We start from the raw sequence: 15,529 nt of genomic DNA on the forward strand, positions 1-15,529 counted from the left end.
CTCCTCTGCCCTGGTGAGACCCCACCTGGAGTACTGTGTCCAGTTCTGGGCTCCCCAGTTCAAGAAAGATGAGGAACTCCTAGAAAGAGTCCAGAGGAGGGCAACTAGGATGATAAAGGGTCTGGAGCACCTCCCCTACGAGGAAAGGCTGAGAGAGTTGGGCTTGTTCAGCCTGAAGAAGAGAAGACTGAGAGGGGACCTTATCAACACATACAAATATCTTAAGGGCGGAAGTCACGAGGATGGAAGCAGTCTGTTTGCAGTGGTGTCCATCGACAGGACTAGGGGCAATGGGTGCAATATGAAACATAAGAGGTTTCAGTTGAATATGAGGAAAAACTTCTTTACTCTAAGGGTGACAGAGCCCTGGAACAGGCTGCCCAGGGAGGTTGTGGAGTCTCCTTCTCTGGAGATATTCAAAGCCCGCCTGGATGAAGTCCTGTGTAGAATGCTCTAGGAGAGCCTGCTTTAGCAGGGGGGTTGGACTAGATGATCTCCCGAGGTCCCTTCCAACCCTTGCGATTCTGTGATTCCTGTGTGAGGGTTCTTACGAAGGGCATGCAGCATGAGGGCTGCTAGTATGTCCTCGGTTTTAGTCTGAGATACACCTTGTGTAGTCTTGGAGGATGTTCACAAAATAACAATACTTCCTGAGAATATGGTGCATTTTATAGTTGTCGTAATGTTATGTATGACCTGTAGATAGATCGGTAAAGCCTTTTAGCGAAGAGGGGTATGCCATCTTGGAGTAGAGACACACTTGCTCAGTGCTTAGGCCTTGACGTATTTCTCAGTTATAACCGAAGAATAATAATGTACTTCCACTCACCACATAGGCCAGAATGGGATTTGGAAATGTTGGATAACCTGTGGAAGAAGTGCCTTTTGAGCACCAGCTTTATACAGCAAACCCTCTTGCCTTATAGCATCGTGGGATACAGTGTTCTCGATTCTGGTGCTCTGAGTCTAAAACTCTGAGCCCTGACTAGACTTGGAAGCATGCACGTCTTCTGTAGACTGTTCTTGTGTACATTTGCATGCATGAGATTGAAAGGACGCAGTTAGCAGAACCGTTCTTACGATTCTATTCTGAGTAACAACGTCTGTTGCTACGCTTCTGAAACTTTGGCTGCTGTGAATTTCATGGTGTTCTCAAAAGCAGTTATTTAAGTATAAAATTGACAAGTAAATCAGATTTTTCCTAAAAATTTGATTCTGCAATGTTTAGCTTCTGCTGGTTCTCCAGCTGGCAGAGCTTGTATCTACCCCTCCGTAATAAGGCTGGGGTTCCTGCTTGACCAGTGCCTTGTGTTAGGCCATTAGCAAAGACCTTTCGTCTCAAGCCAAAAAAATCACAATGTGACCTTGTGAATTGAAGCAATAATTTTAAAAACTAATTCTTGCTAAATATTTTTGTTTCATCTGCTTGAGAAATTGTCATTGTTCTTTTAAGTGAACATAAGGCTTAAATCTTTCCAAGCTCCCATGCTCTGCATTGCTCTAAACCAAGAGGTTATCAGTTCAGAAAGGAGCTATATTTCTGGAAAGTTCCAGCTAGTTTTATAGTATTACCACATCAGAAAGATGCAGGTATTCCGTTTAATTTATAAAAAATATCATCATCAGTTTTGTGGAACAGAAATAGTTGGCCTAAACCAGACAAAAGACACTTACAAGACTCGATATATTTGATTGTGATATTTTGTTTCACCCACTAATATATATTGGATTACTGTCATGAAAAGATCTAGGGAATATGAGGGGGTTTCCCCTTTCTTTGAGTTGCAGCCTTTGGCACTGATAAGCTCTGGCCATGTTTTTCATATGTGTTAATGTGGCTTTGGGAAGATCTTTGGGAGAAGATTTCTGAAAGTGTACAAAATGTTAAAAAGATTTCTGGAAATGGATATTAAGTGTCATCAGCTGCTGGAACACCTCAGAAAAATGCTAGAAAATGACTGAACCCTATTAGTGATGGAACAGAAATGTAGGCAGTCTTCAACAATATCACACACAGAGACAAACGCTGACAGCAGCCACTGTCATAAAACAAAAAAGAACAGAAGTGTTACAGGCTTTTATTTTTGGCCACCATGATTCTCTCAAAGGTTTTTAATCTGAGGGAACTCCATCAGACCTTTGCTTCTCTATTTGTTTATTCCATTTAGTTAAGGCAATTAAGCCAGAGAAGGTCTGACTGTAGGTATATAAATGAGTGCAATAGTGTTTATAGCATAAAATGTCCTGCGCAAATTCCAGACATAGCTTTCCTTTCTATGTAACTGAAAAATATAAAGTTAGCGTCAATATCTTTACAGCCATCAAGACTATGTGCCTTTTGGATAGAAGAGGTAGGTCAAGTGGGTACTGCTGCTGTGTGTGTGTATAATGCACATCTCCAGACTCATAATGAAAAAATACCAAGAAGTGGTACATTTACAACTCCTGTTAGCTTCTTGTACTCTCTACATGGGTATCGTTTATTGTACTTCCACAGACTTTACTAGCCCCTTTTGTGTTGTTAATAGCTCCCTTTTTGTCCTTTTAGTTTGTCCCTGAAGCTGAAGTCCCATCCTGCTGGTAGAGGGCAGACAAGGATAGATCTTCAGCTATTCAGATAGAAACTGTCTCTATCAGTTGCGAAAAATGTGAAAATCTGTTTTTCATAAGCAGTTGGAACAGATATTTTAGAAATGTCCTAAAATGAAAGGGGTTTTTTTTGTTTTTTTGTTTTTTTTTTTAAAGGCAGATTTTAGTTTTTATGATAAAGAAGTAGGATTCTACTTGCTTAGGAAGTGGGAATTTGGGAGCCAAGCCTGTGCAGCTCCTAAGCCAGTTTGTTTCCAGGCTGCCTGATTCTGGAGCCAGCTGGCTTCAATGTCTGGGTAAAGTGGCAAGAAGTGGGGCAGGATTCCAGTACAAATTTGTCAAAGTTGCACACTGTGTGGAAAATTCTGATTTGGTAAAAAATAAGTATTTTATTTGCTTATGAAAACTTCCAGCCAGATAGTACTATCTGTTTGCTTTTCTAGGAGAAGTTACTGAAGAAAGAAGTATGTTACCTAATGCAACCAGTAAAAACCAAGCTAATTTGAGATTTTGCAGGGACAGAGGCATGAAATAATTAATCATGTCATCAGTTTCATGATGTTTGATGTTAATATCTCCAGATTATCAAAGCTTTTCAGGATGTGAGCTATAGTATGGGATAGTACAAATCCTAACCCAGAAGGCAAAAAAAATGCATCCCTCCAATACTATTTTTCTCTCGTAATTATTGAGAAAAGAGGATCTAAATGGGATTTTTGGAGCTCTTAGTACTGAATCATATTATTTCTAAGATGCTGATATTCTTCTTGTTAACAGGAAGCAAAAAGTTTGAATTTCATAAGCATTACTTCTATATATAATAAAATAATGCCTTCTATCTTCAACGCTTGAACAGTTTTAGATAAATTGCCATTGGCAGACTGAATTGGTGTTTTTGCGTTTCCTTGTTCTTTCTCAGTTTCTAATTATTTTGAATAATCCCTTTAGCTGTAACTTCAGTTAGCTTCTGCCAAAAGATTATCTATCAATCAGTTAAGATGGTCTCCTTGACAACAAGAGATCTGGTTCTTGAGAGACAAGTGGTTCTGCCTCACCTCATTGTTTTTTATGACTAACATTTATATAGCAATCTACTCTCCTGTTTTTCCCTTTTCTGTAATTCACTCAGCTGAGGACTTGTTTCCAGGTGTTGCTTGAGAACCTGAGCCTGTAGCTATTGATTTTAACTTTTTTTCCACTCTTCTTTCTTCACTTGGCCCCATGCCTTATTAAAGCATAAGCTTTAAGCACAGAGGCTGACATCCAGTAAAACAGTTTTCGTTTCAAATGCTGTTTATTTTTGTCAGATTTTCTTCTACAGTTCCCTTCCTAGCATGAAGACAGCCTCACATTCATTGTATTACTTTGAAAATTCTCAACTTTCACTCTTTTGGTTAGGGGCTGGTTCTTTTCCTATTTAGAGCATGTCATAAATCTAAATCACCTTTTTTTAACATAGAAGGCTTTTGTGTGTAAGTCTACATAATAAACTGGGTATTTCCAGTTTATGAAGTATATCCTGTTGGATATGATCCGCCATTGGATCAGCTTTCTCACGGGAAGATGAGCAAGGGTTCTGAACCTCAAATTTGTTTGAGATTGAGATGAGTGTTGCTTCCCCTTTCCGCTTGTCTCTTAACTCAGCTTCTGAGTATGGTCAGACATGTTGTTTTGCGGCACTTTCACTTGAAATCTGGAGTTTATCATAAAACTAATTCATGCATATTACTGTTCTCAATTTCTGTTTGCCATATGCAAATAGTAAAATTCATCAGATACTTATTTCAATAAGCGTACCTCAGAAAATTCTACTTCAGCTCAAGAAACTGCATATTTGTAGTCTGAAAAGCAAACAGACAAAGATTTGTTAGGGGTGGAAAGGTAATGGTGTTGGTATAAAAATTGATAGGGTTTCTCCTCGTCCTTTCTCTCCCCTTGCCTGAAATACGGCAGAAAATACTATGAGGCCATCATAAAAGAGCGCTGCAGAATTGGAGGGACTTGTAGTAATGATGACTGCCTGAGTGGAAAGGCTAGTAGGATGAGGGACTGCAAAGGCAAGGACTGTCTACTTTAAATTGAGACGAAGACAAAAAAGGAATATAGAATAATGAATGATTTTGAGTTGACAGGTTGCGGCTTTCCTTATCCTCGTATTCAGCATTAGAACATTAATCGAAAACTGACTAATGGTAAACTGGGTGTTAAATTTACATGTGGGGCTTTTTGTTCAATGGAGCTGTTATTACTATAGGAAGGTATTAAAGTCAAGAATTTAACAGGATTCAAGGGGACTGTACTGTATCTCACTAAACTCATTGTTTAGTAAAATGTGGTTAAGGTAAAACGTCATCCTTCTGGCTACCAATATCTAATCTTTCATGGTTATAGTGAGACCTTTATGGGAGGAGGTTTTATCATCATACTGTTCATATATATTCTTGGACTTTTGTCTGAAGCAATTTGTGCTGTCTGTTTCAAGGAACAGGATGCTGGACTAGATAAAGGACAAGAATTATACTGTGTTAGATTTATCTTTTTATGCTCTCTAATTTTTAGTACAGTGCAAAGAAGCTGTTGTACCCTGCAAAGTTGACCTGAAAAAATTTAGACTTCTTGATCCAGAAGTGTTCAGCATTCCTTAACTTTTTTAACGCCTTTAAGACATGGACTTTTAACTATTGTAGCACTAGTGGAATGATAGAAAAGGCTTAAAAAAGTTCTTTAGATTGAATATGTTTGATGACCTATTTCTACTTACTCTAATTTTGAGTGAATTCTTAAATTCACAGTAACAGTTGTCCCTTCTAACTTCTCTTAAGAATAGCTGAAGAGGGGAAATATAACAGTTAACTGGATGGAGCTACTTTTTAAGCAACTGAATGGCTTAAAAAGCAATATTAAGGAAGGGAGAGGACAGCTGAATCACTGAATTACAACTTGATAAAGATACGTGTTTTATGTTAAAAGAAAATGTCTGGTTCTGCAACTAAAACATTGAATTTTGTCAGTTTTGTTTACTTTAAATGGAGGCATTAAAAAAACAAACTGAGGAAAAACTACACATCTTCTACAGGTTGTAGAGATTGTGACGTAATATTTTTATGACCTCAAAGAAGCTGAGAGGTGTAACAGGATCCAGAGCTGTTGTTTGATTTGACCTACATTAGCCTGCAAAACTGCTGACTAGTTCTAATGAATCAGCCGTTGTTCATGTTGAACTGCAGGTTTAAAACATGTTTGTTAACAGCAGAGGGCATATTCTTTTTCTGGAATCTTTTTTGCTGTATTTGTGTGCACAAAGTTAGCAAAATGAGACGTAAGTAATTGTCAAGACAAGTACTGAGATGAAGCAATGCTGAAAACATTAAATTGCTATGATTGCTACTTTTAGTATAATGTGTTTGAATATTTAAATTATTTTAAAGAATCTTTAAATAGAAAAGCTGTTTGAGATCCAGCTTTAACCTGTATAAAATGTTTCAAGTTAAGGTATTGCTTCTAGGTATGACAAAATAGCATGCATATTATATGGGTTTCTTCTATTTTTTCCTCTGCTGCTTTAATGCTTGTTGTGGGTTGCACTTGGCACTGTGTGTTAGAGCACTTCTTTTCCTCCAAACAGAACAGCACTTTTCTGATGTCGTACTTAGTGAAGAATACCTCAATCTTGGTGTAGAGCAGGTGTGCAGTCTTATATCTAGTGACAAACTCACAATTGCCTCAGAAGAGAAGGTAAGACCACCTGTATCCTAGTATTCTTTTTTTCCTTTCTGTATGAGAAAGCGAGCTTGCTCTTGTACTCTTGTTTGGATGCAGTCTTTGTCTTCTCAGTGAAATTAGGCATGTATTGTGCTCATGCTTAAAAGATTTTTCCCCAAAGTGTTGTCAGTCTCATGTTGAAAAGTAATCTCAACTCTTAAAAATCCTAAAACTGTATTAAATCATGTAACTCTTTGTTCTTTGAAAAAATGGAAACTAAATTAAATGGAATTTCCTTCTCATCTTCAAGCAGAACAAACAGAACACATGCTGTGAGTCACAGGCACAGGGGTTTGGTTTACCAAGGGAAAAATAACTCAAAAATAGTAGTCTGAAGAGCAAGTATATGCCATCTACTAACCTTAACATCAGCAGTCCCACAAAGGTATTAAGCCTCCGTGTGTGTAGGCTGTTTAGCCTAACTGAACAAACGTGGGTTGCAAAAGGAATGGCTAGGTGGCTTGGTATAACAAAACTTGAGTTTAAGTATGTGTTGGCTCACCTTTAGCTAAACCTCATTCTTTTAAAGCCGTTTTTGAAACTCTGTAATCTTCAGTGAGCCCAGTGCATCTCTTTGAACCTCTAACGGTTTTCAGGTTGTAGGTGTATTCAGTTTTTAATCCAGTTGTGATCAATTTAAAATACGTTGGTTTTCTTTTTTTCCAAGGATTATATAGTTGTTCTAACACCTCTGTTCAAATGAGGCTAAATTATATTCAAAAGCATGTTTGTGTGTTGTTTGTTTACCTAGTTTTACTGGATTTTCAGTATCAATGAAATTACTGTGTGCATTTTGTCAATGTAGCACAGCTATCCTTGAAACACCAGCAGAGGAGCGACATAAAAAGAGACTGGCTAATGCATCTTCAGAATTTTGTAGTGGATAAATATGGAAATAAGGGGAGCTGTAACTGCTGCCATCTTTTGTTAACATTGGGAATTTTAGTGTAAGCAAAAAGGGCCTTTGGAGGCACACTGATATTTTCACACTTACGAACTTGTAAGTCAAGGGACTCGCATTTGTTTGTTTCCTGGAAGGTATTTGAAGCAGTGATAGCGTGGGTAAACCATGACAAAGATGTAAGGCAGGAGCTAATGGCACGCCTGATGGAGCATGTTCGGCTGCCTTTGCTTTCCCGGGAATATTTAGTTCAGGTAAGCAAAAAGGAATACTAATTCTTCTGCACGTGAACATTTCTGTTTGTTTTTTTTTTTTTTTAATGCCAGGTGGATAGTTTTAAATTTAAACAGTGTAACGTAGTGTGTTACCAATAGTAAAAATAAACAGCTAGCCATCACCACATATGAACGTGCACATAAACACACACACAGAGTCAAATGAGGGATTGCCCATAGAGGATGACATTAGTAATTTATCTGCTTAGCTGTCATACCACACTAGTAATTTGAAGGATTTCATTCGCTGAGATCAGGTTAGCTCTCATTTGTCATATGCTCTTAGATACAAGATTTGTTCTTGTAAGTGAATTTTCAACCACAAAATTTTATCTATTGTTTAAGTTGATTAGAAATTAATGACAGAGGAAACATTCCTTTATGTGGTTCAGATATACATTTTTTCAAATTTTATAAGCTCATTTTGATTATTTTGGTGTCAGGACAAATATTTAAGATTGAAAATGAGTTCACTATAAACATTGATTAGTAGGGGTGTAGTAGGTTGGTAGGTGTTTATTTTAGAAATATGATATTAATTTCTACTTTCTGCAGGTTGTTTTGGGTTTTTTTTGTTCTGGTTTGGTTTTGTGGTGGTGTGTTGTTTTTTTTTGTTTTTTTTGTTTTTTTTTTTTCTGTTGTGTTTGTGTTTATTTTTGTGGGGTGGCTTACTAGTTTGTTAAATTCATCTGCACTGCTTCTGTCTTAAAGTGTTCTGTACTGTGTGTATTTCAGAAGTCAAGAAATGTGCCTGATTGTAAGAAAAGTGATCTACCTTGACTAACGCTGTCTCTTCCACTTACTGAGAATCAACATCTGACTTTTTTTTCTTTTTAGTGACTGCATATTGCCATCACATAAATTTGTCTGTGGTTAAATGAGAGTCTAAAAAATCAGATTAATCTTCATTTGTGTGATATAACACTGGCTTTATTTCACTTTAGATTGTGATTTCTGTTTTACTTCCTTAACATGCTCAGACCTTTTTAAACTTCTATTAATAAACAGAGAGTTGAAGAGGAAATATTGGTTAAGAACAGCAGCGCTTGTAAAGATTACCTCATTGAAGCTATGAAGTATCACTTGCTGCCAACTGAGCAAAGAGCATTGATGAAAAGCACTCGAACAAAATTGAGAACACCCGCTAGCCTTCCAAAAGTAAGACCCTTATTTTTCCAATGTACTTATTTCTTCAAACTCCATTTTAAAAGATTTCATGAGAGCATGACTGTCACTTAGGGTATCGCAGTAATAATTTTTGTAGTAGAATTATTTATCGCAAAAATATAACAAGTGATTAGCATCACGTTCCATACTACTTATGATATAAATGTTTTAGTCTCCTACCTTCACACACCACCACCATCTCCCCTCCCAACAAACATTTTTTAATAAGTGCTTCAGCATTTCAGAAGTATACCATTATGGGGAAGTAAGCCTGGTTTTTTTTAGGAACAATAAAAACAAAAAAAGATTGAAGCTTCTGAGTTGAGACATTTAATACATTTTTTAGCTAAATACTGCCTTTTGTTCAGTTTAGGAGAAACAAAACAAACGTTAGATGTTACCTCTTCCCAATGAAGTAAAGAAGTTTTCTCATAGTACTATTACAGCAACTGCGATAATGGAATAGGAGATTCCATTCAGCAGATTTAGCACATTTCTTTCGAAGGAAGGAGATAGGGCTGTTCTATGATGGATGGTCACAGTTCCATTGAACACTGAATTCTGAGGTCAGGGTCAGATGTGAAGATACAGCAGGATCTGCTTCATTCGTGGGAGCTCTACCTAGCTTCTAATTGCTTCCTGCTTTTCTACCTCAGCCATTTCCTCTGGACATAATAATTACAAATTGCATGGATTTTAAAAGAAGATTTATTTTGCTTAGCTTGCAACACTCAAATTTCTTATTTAGGAGAAGCATCCCTTAATTATTCCTTGTAGAGACGCTTGCTTTATTTTTTAACACTTGTTTGATCTTTCAGGTGCTCTTATATATGCAAATAACTAACAAATATTATCATCTCCCTTTTAGTTGATGATGGTAGTTGGAGGACAGGCACCAAAGGCAATTCGCAGTGTTGAATGCTATGATTTTAAAGAAGAACGCTGGCATCAGGTAGCTGAATTGCCTTCCAGAAGGTGTAGAGCAGGTAAATGCTGCCTAATCTTTTGTTACGGTTGGTAGTCTTCAGAGTTTAGGCAATCTGTATAAAGCATCATATGTTCTTTGGAACATTACTTCAGATTTTTATCTGAGAAGGGCTAAGCCTTGTCTTCAGTGATCATCCTTAAAATTTTAATTACTTGCTAATCTGAAACAATACAAGTTTGATAACTTGATCTTAATTTGTGCTTTGGTTTGTAATCTCTAGAATAAACTGCTTTATTACCTCTGGTAGATACAGAGGATAATTAAAGTTAAATAATGTATTATAACAATGAGTAATTTTATTATTAAATTACCCTATTATTATTCAATGAGATGAAGAATGTGAAGAAGTGACTAAATGATACTAAAAATGTGAAAACGTGATCTTAAAGCAGCTGAGATACCTAAGCAAGAAGAAATTCAGTGAGCATGAGATATTCAGAAGTGTGAGCTATTAGTATCAAAAAGTCAGACCTTCTGGTGCTTAATCTGAATGACGTGTGGTTCTAGGACACTGTCAAAAGCCTGATAGTGCAGTGAGTACTGTAAAATTTATCAAGTATCTGCATACCTACGACACTACAGAATAAAATGAATTGACAAAGACTAAAATGCTCATCTTTCTTCCGCATTTCCCTGCTCTTAGGAATGGTGTACATGGGAGGCATGGTTTACGCTGTTGGTGGTTTCAACGGTTCTTTGAGAGTTCGCACAGTAGATTCCTATGATCCAGTGAAGGACCAGTGGACAAGTGTTGCTAATATGCAAGACAGGAGAAGCACACTGGGAGCAGCTGTATTAAACGGCCTTCTTTATGCTGTGGGAGGATTTGATGGGAGTACAGGTATATTTGCCTTTATCCACTGCTGATGAGCTTTGACTAGTCTTGACATAATTGTATCAAATTTGCAAGTCTCTTTCCTGGTAGCTGTGATGGAACCAAGCATGAGGGTAGCCTGGCATCTTGTGGTGTGGAACGTGCTTTAGTGGTCACATCCTTCTACCTGAACAGTGGACTGTTTGCTCCCGTCTAAGAGTTTAGGCTTAACGACTAGTGAATCTTTGACGAGTTCTCTTTCGGTATTCCTTCTATAGTCAGAGTCCTTAACTCATGGAAGGTGTGAGCAGAAAAATTACCTGGTCTGTTTTTGCATTTGAAATATACCGCTGCATTCTCATGTAGTTTAAATAGGATTACAGGCAGCTTTCTCTAACCTGTGGAAAGGCTTTGGACATACACTGTTCATTCTCTTCACAGATGCATTACACCATTTGTGCAGAGATGATCCTTTTCCTTCATAACTATTACAGAAGCATATGTAGGAGAGAGCATTGTGACTTAAACAGAAAGAAAGAGGAAAAATTGAGGGAAAAATTTTTCAGAGTTCCACAAAACTGTTTATTAGTTTATTAGCCCATTTTCAGGTACCAAGAATGGATTCACTGTAATTGACTATCTAAAGGATATCAGTTGTGCCTTTTGCACAGTAACTAACAGTCCTTAAAGTGAAATAATTTGAATTTTCAGATATGAAGAATTTTCTGGAAGGCAGAGTGTGTTGCACCTAGATTTATAGAGAAAATGTTATATTGTCTTCATAGGTTTGTCATCAGTTGAAGTTTACAACTTAAAGACTAATGAGTGGTTTCACGTAGCCCCAATGAACACAAGAAGAAGTAGTGTTGGCGTAGGTGTTGTTGGAGGTAAGTTGACAAATGATATTAAAAAGAAGAGGGGGGAAAATGCAATCATTTACCCTACTACCTTTTCTCACTTTTGAAAGCATACTTTAGATTTGGTTTTTTTCAACCTTGTAATTCAAATGGTATGAAGAACACACAATCATTCTACTTGGTTTTGACCAGCTTTTAGCATAGGTGTGTTAAATTTTTTTTCAGAGCTTCAACTGTGCCTGGGGCCAACTGAGGAAAAACTTGCTAAGTATGCATGCTCTAGGTTACACATGCCAGCAAAACTTGAGAGCCTGATTACTGAAGTGATGACCTTTTAACTGGTCTTTAGTGTAGCACTGCAGTGTTGTCAACTCTGTTATCTGTGGCTGACTTTGGCTGTACACTGGGGCTGATCTCAAGGACAGTGCCAGGAAAACTGCTGATTTTTGAGTCAGCTTTGTGGTGAATAGCCTGGATGTCGCTTGCACGATGCCGACCTGGGCTGGCTCCTGGGTTTTAAAACAGGTTTAGGTGTGTATTTTAACTGTGTAGGAACCACAGCTGTTTCTGATCTGAAAATGCAGACTGTACAAGTAGTTTTTATCTGAATTCGTGATATTTCTAGGAAGCCTGTTTGTGAGCTTCCAAGGTTGAACATACTTGAATTAGCTTGCTTTTGAACAATTCTTAATTAAAAGCAGGGTAAAGTGCCTTTGTATTTCAGCTAAGCAGTTTAAATTTGACTCACATTGTTCTTGTTAGATACTGGCTGCTTTTCACATCCTAAAAATGACAAGAACTATATTGTACTATCTTAAACTGTTTACAAACCAGAAACTCAATAACTGATTGACAGGCACTGATTAGTAGCTAATTCAGAGAACAATGACTTCCCCTCAGACTGTGTACCAATATGATCTGTGTGCATTAGAAATTTATGGGTTTCTGTTGGTTTCCCTTCCAGGTAAACTGTATGCTGTTGGTGGCTACGATGGAGCGTCACGTCAGTGCCTTAGCTCAGTAGAATGCTATGATGCTAATACAAATGAGTGGACCTACGTCGCAGAAATGAGCACTAGACGGAGTGGAGCAGGTGAGTGGACAACAATCAACTATTCTTGTAAAACTGGAACAAATTTCTGGTTTTAAAATTATCTAAAAATACAAAAGGTAAGCTAAAGTCTGAGTCTAATGGAATGTGTTAGTCTTAGACAGCTGATACATTGAAGGTTATAAATACAAAACTGTCCTACCTCTGTAGGTATCAGGTAGGATCCAGTCTGTTAATAGCAAATATCTTTCCTTGCTTTTTCATACTTTTCATATTCCTTTTCTTCCCATAACCTCTGATGTTTTTAACATACAGACTAATATGCGTGGCTTGTGACAATCAATTTAATATCACCTAGATACAGAAGTATCAAAATCTAGATGGCAAGAATGAAAAAATGTCATTTCTTCAAAGATGTCTCTTTGCCAGTGTAGGGCTGATTTTTCTAATAGCATTTTTCAGGTTGACTTTACATGTGAACTGTGACTAGATTTCCACGTCTTTGGAGGACTTGTTCTGCATTCTGATTCACTGCAGGAAATTTTGTCCTTGTTCATTCTTAAGTTTGTATTACTGGTTTCATCCTATTACTTCCACTTATGTACCCTTTGTTTCATCTTTAGTAATTCTTCTCATCACCTGGTGTTTACATCCTTTGGATATGTATAGGCTATTACATGTTATCTTTCCTTATCGTTTAGCCAAGGTATATCCATTTATTTCTTTATAATCTTAAAAATCCCTTCTTCATTTTTTTCGTGGATTTTTTTTTCCTTCTTGCAATTCTGAGTATGTATATTTCTCTTGAAAGACATCAAAAGTGCCTGTGGTATTCTGCTTTTGTTTAATGAAATGATACTTCCACAGCTCCAAATTTACTTTAGCATTTTCATTATCTATTTATACTGTGGACTCAAATCTCATGTTCACTGTCCTCTATTTGTCTTTTGGTATTTCAGGTTTTTTCAACTCGCAGAAGTTGTTTTATTTCTCTAGATGCGTTCCCATGGACTTTTTCAAGTCAAATTGCATGATATTATTTTTCTACGCTTATTTTTTTAGTCATTTAAGTCACTTTTTGCCAAGTACTCAATGGTGCTTTTTAGCAACAGCCTTCAAATATCTACAGGTGATTGCATTAATGTGCTTCATAATTGGAAGAGATGTTGCTACGAATAAAATTGGATGGACTTCTAGTATGCTCAGTAGATGATTAATAATTATCCCGACTTTTCATCTTGCCTTTCATTATTCTTTATTAACTCTGCACAGTTTTTAATCTGTATAATGATGTTTAAATTAAGTCCAAATGATTTCAAAAGAAATATATAATAGTATTAAAATGATTACTAAAATGAAGATACTTACTTTGTGATACTTCCATTATACCATTACAAAATCAGCAAGTTGATATGTCTCTTATTGCTAAAAGTAATGTTTTGATTGTGTTTCTAAACTGAAACTATGGTGTTAATGAAGGAAATATGGTACACTTAGATCTCAAGAAAACAGTTGTCTTGTGAAACTTCTAGTTATTCAGTCTGTGCATCTTGGAAGTAAATTCTGGACTAAAAACTGGCCAGAGTTGCAGTAGGGGTACTGTTAAATACTCCTGTCTAATACTGGCAAGTTTTGAGGAAAACATTTATATAAAATGGGTAAATTACAAGTATCATTATAAAGACATATAGTGTTGGTGGGTTGTGACAAAGCTTCATTTTGCAGTCTGCCCGCACATCCATTTTATCTCAGGGGTTTTTTTTAATATTCTGGTTTTGCAAACTATTGTTGTGCTTGTAGCCTATTTATACGCTTGATATTTTCAGATATTTTTTAAAATCTTGATTTGCTTCTACACCTCTGAAATTTAGTGCCTCAGATACACTACTGGGATCTTTCTGCCCCTCTCCTCCCTCCCCTTGTCCCAAAGTTCAGGACCGTGTTTGTTTACTCAACTCTCTTCTGCCTTTTACCCAGTGCTCCAATTAAAAAAAAAAAAACAATTGGAGAGGAAAAGTAAATGTAGTCAGTTATTTCAGATTCATATAATTGAGTAAAATAACATTCTTCTGTGCTGCTCTGTTAAATATATGGAAAATTATATTTGTGCGTGGGGGAGGAGTGGGTGGTAATGTGAAAATCATGACTTGATTGAGCTTGGCTGTAGTGGCCAAATATCCAAAACCACCAGAACTGTTTCAACTGGCAATCAGTCCTGGTGCTGTTATGGGTGCTAACTATAGAGAATTTTGTTCCTGTATTAAACCTTTGGATCCTCTGGTAATCTCAAGGAATTTAAGCCAGTCTCCTCTGTTCCTACTGCTTCAGCTTCAGAGGTTAACCCTCAGTTACTCTTCTTTAGTACCAGCTACTTCTCAGTTGATCAATACAGGGACAGATCTGTTTCCAGCAACATATTGGGATGAGGAACTTCAGATCCAGATGTAGGCCATTTGGGAGGGAGGAGAGAGATAAGACAGGGTCCTGAAAAATGGGCAGGAAAGAAAAATAACAAAGAAAGGAGAACTCAGAAGACGGCAACAAGAGGATACAGCGGAAGGAGCAAGAAATAAGGTAGGACTTGGAAACTGGGTGTGGGATTAAGGGAAAATGAAGCACCAAAGAGGAATGGAGGACTATTAAAAATAAGGAGCTATCAAAGAAAAAATGGTAATGTGACAAGGGGAAAACTCTACATACTGAATAGGAAGGTTGGTAACTATACAGAAAGCCTGGGTGGGGGGATTTGTTATCATGTTACATATTTAAACGAAAAATCTTAGCCCTCCTTCTAGCTCTGTAATGTTCAATGCTACAAAAGATGAAAGTTGTATTATCCTGCCTAATCAAGTGTGATCAGAGTGGGAGAAAGAAAAGCTGTCACACTACTGTGACATGATAGCTAGAAATAACAGCAATAAAAGAGGGATTAAATTAACTGGGAAGGGTATCGGGAAATGGTAGTGGTGAATATCACCAATAGAGCATTAGATAGCATGATTCATAAAGCAGTGTCCTATTAAGAAGCTATTTGTCAGATTTGCAGTACCAATTAACTCTTCCATGTTTCCTTCCCCTCTTCCTTTAATTATTAAAATCTGCTGTTTTAATAAAAAAATGTAGTT

At 37.0% G+C, this 15,529-nt stretch overlaps 1 protein-coding gene across 8 annotated transcripts in view; it reads left to right on the top strand.

Moving 5' to 3' along the window:
- KLHL2 (kelch like family member 2) overlaps positions 1-15,529 on the top strand; it is a 63,878-nt gene that overhangs the window by 44,809 nt on the left and 3,540 nt on the right. For 6 of the 8 annotated variants that reach the window (XM_035891926.1, XM_009636350.2, XM_035891929.1 and 3 more), the window contains 7 exons: positions 6,215-6,324; positions 7,390-7,506; positions 8,536-8,685; positions 9,563-9,680; positions 10,326-10,523; positions 11,282-11,383; positions 12,318-12,446. In XM_035891926.1, coding sequence (XP_035747819.1) covers positions 6,215-6,324; positions 7,390-7,506; positions 8,536-8,685; positions 9,563-9,680; positions 10,326-10,523; positions 11,282-11,383; positions 12,318-12,446 — 924 coding nt within the window. Of the gene's footprint in view, positions 1-6,214; positions 6,325-7,389; positions 7,507-8,535; positions 8,686-9,562; positions 9,681-10,325; positions 10,524-11,281; positions 11,384-12,317; positions 12,447-13,363; positions 14,919-15,529 lie in introns of those variants that run through there. The other 2 variants (XM_035891925.1, XM_035891927.1) reach the window with 2 other exon arrangements.

Source organism: Egretta garzetta, unplaced genomic scaffold (genome assembly GCF_000687185.1).
Source record: "Egretta garzetta isolate BGI_Z169 unplaced genomic scaffold, ASM68718v1 scaffold174, whole genome shotgun sequence".
NCBI lineage: Eukaryota > Metazoa > Chordata > Aves > Pelecaniformes > Ardeidae > Egretta > Egretta garzetta.